Source organism: Sinocyclocheilus grahami, unplaced genomic scaffold, assembly GCF_001515645.1.
Source record: "Sinocyclocheilus grahami isolate Dianchi unplaced genomic scaffold, SAMN03320097.WGS_v1.1 scaffold844.1, whole genome shotgun sequence".
Classification (NCBI taxonomy): domain Eukaryota; kingdom Metazoa; phylum Chordata; class Actinopteri; order Cypriniformes; family Cyprinidae; genus Sinocyclocheilus; species Sinocyclocheilus grahami.
The window spans coordinates 330,087-339,567 of record NW_015506023.1 but is presented as its reverse complement, the minus strand read 5'-3'; the positions used below and the strand labels follow the sequence as shown (position 1 = coordinate 339,567).

Here is a 9,481-nt window from a genome sequence, read left to right as displayed (position 1 = left end):
AGTCAATAATCATGCAGATTTATGTTACAAACTTATAGAATTGTACAGTAAGAAAGTTATTTCCTTTAACCAGGAAATTAACGTTCTTAGAATTGACAAGACGGTTGACCCTGAGTGGTCAGCTAAATATCTACAGTGGATCTAAAATATGAATAGTTAATTATAACTAGTTATGGTTAATTATTCATATTTCCCATGAGCTGATTCGCTACAGAGCCGAGGGGGAAAGAGAGAATGACGAGTTGTTTTTCCTTATTAGAATTGTGAGTTATAATCTCGGAATTGCGAGAATACATTTTTATACCTTTTATTTCATGGCTCCATAGACTGCCGCTTGAAAACCGTCATTTTCGGCCTCCAGATAGGCTCCGCCCACAAAAACCGTCATCCCTGTTTCGGATCTGTAAGACTATCCCATGCTCTAACATCAATTTCGTTGAATAACAGTGCTTATCGCTGGGTGACGAGCTCTTGTAATATGCGGAGAACATTTTGAAAATGACATCTAATCAATATAATTTATACTCTTTTTAAACCTAACTATTTTGTACCGTATCCGTGAAATTCTCTAGCTGTAAAGGCTATCTCTTCCAGGTTTTCTGCAACCATGATGCGCGCGCATCCTGAATGTTTACAAACCGATAATTGGTCTATTCATGAAGAAATTTAAGATTAAAGATTGAAACATTCCCGTTTACTGACATTCCAAACATTGATTTCTTCTATTTTTCTGGATCATTTTACCACAGATTGATTGATTGATTGATTGATTGACGCATTGATTGATTGATTGATGCATTTATTGATTGATTGACGCATTGATTGATTGATTGATTGATTGATTGATTGATTGATTGATTGATTGATTGATGCATTGATTGATGCATTGATTGATGCATTGCAAATGCAAATATAGTTTTTACAGAAACATAATTGATGTTGCACGATGTTTTACAGGTTTTTGTTGACTGATTCTGCCAGATTTGCACATTACGATTAATGTGTCACACTATCATAGATTGATAGATTGATTGATGCATTTATTGATTGATTGACGCATTGATTGATTGACGCATTGACGCATTGATGCATTGATTGATTGATTGATTGATTGATTGATTGATTGATTGATGCATTGATTGATTGATTGATTGATTGATTGATGCATTGATTGATGCATTGATTGATGCATTGCAAATGCAAATATAGTTTTTACAGAAACATAATTGATGTTGCACGATGTTTTACAGGTTTTTGTTGACTGATTCTGCCAGATTTGCACATTGCGATTAATGTGTCACACTTTATTATAAGGTCCAATTCTCACTATTAGCTACAACTTTTGCCTCAATAAACTCCTAATTTGCTACATATTAATAGTAAGGCAGTTGTCAAGTTTAGGTATTGGGTAGTGTTACAGATCTAAAATATGATCATGCAGAATAAAGCATTAATATGTGTTTTATAAGTACTAATAAACAGCCAATATGCTAGTAATATGCATGCTAATAAGCAACTGAGTGAGAACTTGTCTCTAAACTAAAGTGTTACCAATCCTAATTGCATTGCACATTTACTTGCACCTGCGACTGATGTTTGTGCTTTTCTCATCACAGAAACAAGACACATACACGTTGATTATTAAAGGGACTGATATGAACGGAACTGCGAACGGAAATACAGGAACAGGGACAGCTGTCATCAAGATTCTTGACGTCAATGACAACATGCCTACTTTGGAGAAAAACTTTGTAAGATTTTATTATACCAAAAATACCAAAGGACTTAAAAAATAATATGCATTTTTTAGTTTATCATGAGTTGTTGGGAACACTTCTATGCACATATTTGTAAAACATGTGCATTATATGTGATATTACACATTTAATGGATATGAAATGTTTTGTAATTTAAGTTTATCACTTTGTTTGGTTTTAGTATGAGTGCAGTGTGGAGGAAAACACTCGAAACGTGCAAGTGGTGAGAATTGAAGTGACGGACGAGGATCTGATCTATACTGAAAACTGGCTGGCTGTCTTTACAATCGTGTCAGGAAACGAAGCCGGTTATTTCTCCATAATCACAGACAACAAGACCAACGAAGGCATCCTGATTCTCAATAAGGTAGACTGAATAGTCTGTCATTTCTTCTCTTTTGGCTTTTCAAACAGTGCTTTGTTTTCTCTTGCACACCTGCTGTCAGGCTGACTAGAGTTTTAGCTGCACCATCTTTCAAAAGCCTGACTGCAATATCCTTCAACAGCGTCTTTGCAAAACCTGCATTACATTCTGACAGATGTAAAACAAACAGTCTGCACTGAGATGTGCAGTGTGTTCATAGCAGAAAGATGTTTTCCTAACATCACACGCGATTTACACTGTGTGAGAAGAAGCGAGAGTAAAAAGTGTTATTTTAGTATCATTGAGACATTAAAAATAATTTATTTTTATAAATTCTGCTTTCATGTTAACTTTAGTTAAAGTTTTAGTAATTTTGTTGTGTGTTAAATATGTTTGTTGTTTTTAAATGTCTGTATAGTTTTTATTTCGGTTTTAGTTATTGTACATCTAGTGCATCAAACTAAACAAAAATTTGAAATGTTGCCTTGGAAACTGGCTGAAATTTAAAAAAGTTTTATTTCAGTTAATATTCATTTCAAGTAATGATTTTTTAAATACAATTTTGTTATTATTATTATTTTTTAGTTAACTAAAGTACATTAGGGGAAACTAAAGTACAACAGGGGAAATGAAAATTAATATGTTGGAACTCAATCAAATATTTGGATTTTTTTCCCCATTTACAAGTTTTAACTTTTTTGGTAACACGTACTTCAGTTGTGGATTATTTTCCACACTCTTGTCTCCTGCATCAGCGAGTTAACCATTAATTTCTCCACATTAAATCATTCCTTTTGTTTGCTCTCTATGTGTTTTCTCATTAGTTGTCATTTCTTTTTTTTTGTTGTTATTGTTGATTATCATCTTGTTATTTCTCATTTGAACGTATGTGATTAAGACTACACTGAGTTTCAGGAATGGTCTGAAATTAGGTTTCATGTTCATTTCAAACCAATGTTATAAATATTGTGAATCTGGGGCTGTACCTTTTCAAAAGATACACTTTTGTACTTTATTTACACATTTTAAATGACAGATTATGGAAACTCATTTTAAAATGCTCATAGATTACAGTTACTTTTTTATGGATTACATATTATTCACACAATGGCTGTAAATTATTCATAATTTATTGTTTCACCCCAGTTCTCTTTTCTTTTAAATTTTCCTTTCTGAATGAATCTATCTCTTATATACACGGGACTAATATTTATGCGAGTTACTAAACACTGCCAATGCATAGCTGTGAAATACATTGTCTTCATCATATCTTCACTAATTAGTAATATCGGAAGTCTGGACAAAAATATTTAAAACCTGGAAGACTTTGGGCATGTACTGTCATGTTTTCATGTTTAATAATGTTTGTTTATGTATTGTAGGGATTCCTACGCTTTTGACATTTTTACGCTTTCATTAATTATTAGCTTTTCGTGAACGCCCTACGGTTTTTTTTTCCCCAAGAACCCCAGTCTAGGAAATGATATTCATAACAAAAAATTTTAATATATTTTATTTCTCTCTTTTTTTTATCAACTTGGTACACAATAATCACATTAAAGTCTGTGTAAATGAGTTAGCTCAAAAGTAATCTAAATGTAGTTAGGTGTAATCCAGATCATGTTACTAACTACAGTTTTCATCATGTAAATTGTTATCAGTAACGGAGTAATCTACCCAGCACTGATGATTAGAATTTGCAAAGTTTATTATTATAAGCACTTCTAAAAAACCAAAAGAGTTTCAAAATATATAGTTTTATGAATTGCAATTGGATTTAAAGTTGAGGGAGGAATATCTCACTTCTGTTACAGATGCTCCGTCTAAAACTGCAACAGGAACCATTGCCATTCAAGTAAAGGACTTTAATGACCACTGTCCTGTGCTGAGCCGTCAGTCTCAAACGCTGTGCTATGAGGATCACGTGGTTTATGTCACGGCTGTGGACAAAGATCATTTCCCCAATGGATCACCCTTTGGTTTCAAAGTGGACACCATAAGCACAAAGGAGTCATGGAGCATCGAACCTCTCAATGGTAATTAATTGTAACTTCTTGTGGCTACATCATATTAACTTGTGGGCATGGCATAGATTGATGAAGCCAAGATATATGACCTCATGGGGATGTGATATTATGTCATGGCCATGAGATATTAGAGAATAACTGAGAAATGCATTGACATCAGCATAAATGTAAATAAACGGTAAAACTGTTTGTGCTACAAACCGGTGTGTGTTTAAGACAATATGTTAAAATAATATGGTAAGACACACCAGTTTGCAATATCAAGGAACAAAACAAGCTGTTTTGTACAGTTAAGAATAACTGGAAGCGGATGAGACCAGAAGCCAGATGTATTAAATTTGCAAAAGGTCGCACGGGAAAAAATAAGGTGGATATGTTACAACATTTAAAAAAGCTTAATAGACTAACTACAAACTAAAAGTCCACATAACAAAACAAAAGCACAAGTAGCATGTTAGACTAGTGAATAAGTAACTGTAAATCCATAAATATTGGTGGAAGTGTCCGGGATCCATAAGAATGCCCTTTTAATGCATTTTGCATGACTTAATGCTGCACTTTAATGTGTCTTTTCTTTTACTAACATCTGCTCCAGACAACTGGAGAACTTGAGACACATCGACATTGAAAGGTCCGAACCGGTCATGCATCATGTCATCTTCTTTAACGTTATATTTTCAGACACTACAGCGATATTCAGATCTCAAAAAACACTGTGGCCCGGCGTGTACCATGTGTTTGTGGACGTGTGGGACCAGCAGGGGAAGATCTGCGCTGCTCAGGAGCTTCAGGTAAACGTCTGCACGTGTGACGCTTCTAAAGGTTGCCTGCCCAGAAAAACCAGCTCTACGTTTGGAGCATCTGGTGTCCTTCTGATGCTGCTGGGACTGCTGCTGCTGCTCTGTGAGTAAAACACTGGATCTCTCTCTTGCTGTAAGGATGTGCTGTTTGACTAAATGTGACCCTGGAGCACAAAACCAGTCATAAGGGTACAATTTTTGAAATTGAGATAATATATATTGCTTTCCATTGATGTATGGTTTGTTAGGAGAGGACAACATTTGTCTGAGATACAACTATTTGAAAATCTGGAATCTGAGGGTGCAAAAAAATCTAAATATTGAGAAAATCATCTTTAAAGTTGTTCAAATGAAGTTCTTAGCAATGCATATTACTGATGATGATACATTTTTGATATATTTATGGTAGGAAATTTACAAAATATCTTCATGGAACATGATCTTTATTTAATATCCTAATGATTTTTTGGCATAAAAGAGAAATGTATAATTGTGACCCATACAATGTATTGTTGGCTATTGCTACAAATATCCCCCAGCGACTTAACACTGCTTTTGTGCTCCAGCGTCACAAATAGAAATGCTTGCATTATAAAAGTAAAATATGTATGTTTTCCTAGAAATGCATTTTTCACTACTTTAAAATAGCGTTACTGGCTGATGTTCTCAACTATTCGTCATCGTCTGTTATGTTTATGATAATTTTTTTATTATTGAGTATGATATTTTTATTGCAGCTCTAACAATACGGTATTTTTTTTTTCAAATAGATTTTTAAATAGATTTTAAAAATATACAAAAATGGCCAAATATATATATATATATATGCTAAAATGTTTCAAAATATATTTACATTAAAGGGGTCATATGATGCTGCTAAAAAGAACATTATTTTGAAATGTGTTTATGCGGTTTTTAGGATCAAAAAACACATTATTTTCCACATACTGTACATTATTGTTTCTCCTCTATGCCCCGCCTTTCTGAAACACGTCGATTTTTACAAAGCTCATCGGTCTGAAAAGCGAGATGTGCTCTGATTGGCCAGCTATCCAGTGCGTTGTGATTGGCCGAATGCCTCAAGCGTGTGACGGAAATGTTACGCCCCTCACCGTACTGTGATGATGCCCTGTCCGGCCGGAGCGACGAGACAAAAACATTAAAACCCATTACAAACGAGGCATTTGTTGCATTCAGTGGGGACATAATGACTGATTATAATGACGTATACTGTCTTTGTTGCATTGCATCGCGCCGTGTAAACATAAAACCATGTCTGCATTTGTGATCAGAGAAACAACAAACAACAAGCGCTACTCTACACTGCTCAAAACTCTCGTTTGAATCATCAGCGGCAAATCCTTTATATATAAAAAACGTACTTACAGGCTGTGAGTCAGAACAGCCGGCATTGTAGTCTACTCTACCAGGATCAGGAAACAGTCCTCCATAAAATGTGCTGCACACATCTGAATATTTGGGTTGAAGTGTTCTGGAACAGTGTTGTAAATACAACTTAACCACTGATTTCTAGTCGTGTCCTCTTTTGGAAGACCAAACAAAGTAGTTTCGCTTTCACAATGAACACAGCGTCACACACGGCGGCTAGAGTGAGGAACTCGCAGGAGAAGAAACACTCTTCAGCAATAGAAAAACAATGTAGCACAATTGTTAGTTTGTCTAAAGTCATTTGTGCTTATTAGTACGGTTGAACTGGATCATCAAAGGTCAGCAGCAAAGACGTCGGTTAATAAAATGGGATTAGATACATTTGTGTTATTTAACATATTTAATTATTGCAGGTTTGCGTCATATTCTGAGTTTGCATTTCACTGTTTTAATTCATTTTGGTGAATACTAAATCAGTTTTTTGTGAGTGGGATGAATTAATGCACATTCACATTTAGTCTAGAACTACATTAATCATGTTCACACAGCGCACAGAACTCCTCTGCACTCCCGATTTCTCTCAGCATGAGGACAGGAGAGCTGTCAGTCAATACATGGGAAAAATGTATGTACAAAGTAACTGGCATTACTTTTTTGAAAAAGTAACTCATATATTTTCTTGTAAATTAAAAAAGTAATGCGTTACTTTACTAGTTACTTCAAAAAAAAGTAATCTGATTACGTAACTCGCATTACTTGTACCCGAACACTAGGGCGTTAGGTAAAACGAGGCGTTTTAGGTAGGCGTGGTTGACTCTTAACTTTTATAAAGAATATCTCTTTGGTTTTGAGACTTTAGTCTTTGCAACTTCAGGGATCTTATCTATGCACAATCAGCTTATAACACTCCAAAGAGAAAGGAACAATTGAAATCGCATCATATGACCCCTTTAACATATTTTAATATAGTTGAAAAAATATAAATATATTTTTTAAAAGCCTTTAAAATGTATTTTTCCCTCCATTTGTTTTCAACCCATTAAAAAACACTCACATTTCACATTTAAAGAAAAACTGTTTGTTGTCTATAACACGTGTGAACATAACACATTTGACACATAACATTTTTTATAAAAATAAAAAAAAAGTAATTAATCATTATAAAATCTAGTTTTGATCTCTAGTTGGCTATTCCGTCCACATTTGCATTTAGACTAAATGTAGGCTACTGTAAGATTGCAAATGTATTTTCTTACCTCTGAGATACATTTGAAAAAGGTTGAAACTAAATATATTCTCAGTTTACCTTCATTGTTTACAATATCATTTGAAATCACAGAAATCAAATTTTTGCTGTAGTCTTAGACACTATGCTATCTGAAACTATTTGCTGTGAGTATAAGCTCAAAATATTGATTACATCTGGCCCTCCATGTAAAGACCCTGGATATTGAAATCAAAGTACATACATTATTGCATATAAGTAGAACATGTTAGTACAGTTGTTTTGTTAGCTGTTGACTGCTATTGTTGCATGGCTCCATATGAAAGAAGTGTGTGCGGTTGTGGAAGATGTTAATAGAGGCCGTGTTGAATGAACACTGGTGACTGATGTTGACTGTGTTTGTAGTGGTGCCGCTTCTGCTGCTCTTCTGTCTTTGTGGCGGCGCAGGAGCGGTCAGAGATTTCATGACCATGCCGTTTGAAGCTAAAGAGCATCTTATCGCATATAATACTGAAGGACAGGGGGAGGACAAGGTATGTGACACTACAGCAGACATGCCAAACTAGTTGTGGCACAATGGAGAAAAGCGATACAAATGATAGCTTTCATGTTAATCCGCTTGTGAGTTTTTGTCACAAGCAGCCATGATGGTGCCAAATGCCAACCAACACTACATTTTGTGAGTTTCTTGTCTTCTACAATATGTCTGTGGCATCAGTACGGCTACTCATGTATATTAATCATCGAACATGAAAAGAGAGATTTTGGGGGATCAGAATAAGATATTACAAGAGATGTCGCATTTTATGAAGGCCGTTGTTTCTTTCTTCTTTCAGGATTACAGTAGGGAGAATAGAAAAAGGACTATAACTATAAAACGTTTTGTACTCTTGAACTGGACAGGGAAGAATAAAAATGTAATTTCTTCTGAATACTTCAGTGTCCCCAAATCAATTGTAATCCATTTATGCAAGATTTTTTTATAGCCCATAAAGACTAATTAGCCTGTATCTTGTCAACACAGTATCAAAACTACACAAACATTTCCAGTGTTATTGGTCAACTGTTTGTTTATATTTTTAGACAGAATCAGCAGCATTTGCCTTTTCAGTTTTGACAAATTCTGAACTTGGACCCTGATAACTGCTGTTTATGTGTGCTGTTGCTGTGTATTTATTATAGTCATTTATTATTTATTATATTATGTTTACATTTCTTGTGCATTTCTTGTGTTAGATGAGTGACGAGTGCAGCAGAAAACTGCGCTGTCAGGCACACAAACTGCTACACCTTTTATTACACATGTGCATGTTATGGGCTATTTATTTATTTATGGGGCAAAGACGAAAAGGGGTTTTCAAGCATCGATGCCACTTTATTTTATTTTTTTCTAAGCCAATCTTTGTCGCTGTCCTTCAAACCACTAGGTTTTACCCATTTGTCAGCAAGAAGTTTTTGATCAATTCAAATACAATAAAATGTAGTATGATCACTATATGTATTTCAATAAGCGCAGGTCAGAATAAGTATCTTTCATTTTTACAAAAATATGTCTGTTATGCTGAATGACATTTAAGCCATATTTTGACATTTTATTATTACAAAAGTTTTTGAAACATTAAAATAGACACTTGCATTTAATATGCTTACTGTGTATTCGTCAATTTAATTCAATGCGGACACCAAAATAGGACGTCTCGTCTTTGACACATATGCATTTTTTTTAACGAAATAGCACAAAATTATGCAAATGATCTTTATTTAGAATGTATTTAAAATGTAACAATTAAAAAAAAAAAAATTCTATGGCTATGTTTCAGCTGCAAGCTGTTGAGGTTCAACTCGAGGATAATTAACCAAATGTCTAAAAGACTTTTTAAACAAAACAGTTTCTTTTGTTGATAAAAAAAAAAGGTGAT

The 9,481-nt window shown here is 34.4% G+C and overlaps 1 protein-coding gene across 1 annotated transcript in view; it reads left to right on the top strand.

The window, feature by feature from the left end:
• LOC107562850 (desmoglein-2-like) overlaps positions 1 to 5,059 on the top strand; it is a 21,706-nt gene extending 16,647 nt beyond the window's left edge. Inside the window, exons 6-9 of the mRNA XM_016247592.1 lie at positions 1,617 to 1,751; positions 1,939 to 2,124; positions 3,905 to 4,157; positions 4,830 to 5,059. Of these exons, the coding sequence (XP_016103078.1) occupies positions 1,617 to 1,751; positions 1,939 to 2,124; positions 3,905 to 4,157; positions 4,830 to 5,059 (804 nt within the window). The remainder of the gene's footprint in view (positions 1 to 1,616; positions 1,752 to 1,938; positions 2,125 to 3,904; positions 4,158 to 4,829) is intronic.
• Positions 5,060 to 9,481: the final 4,422 nt, after the last annotated feature.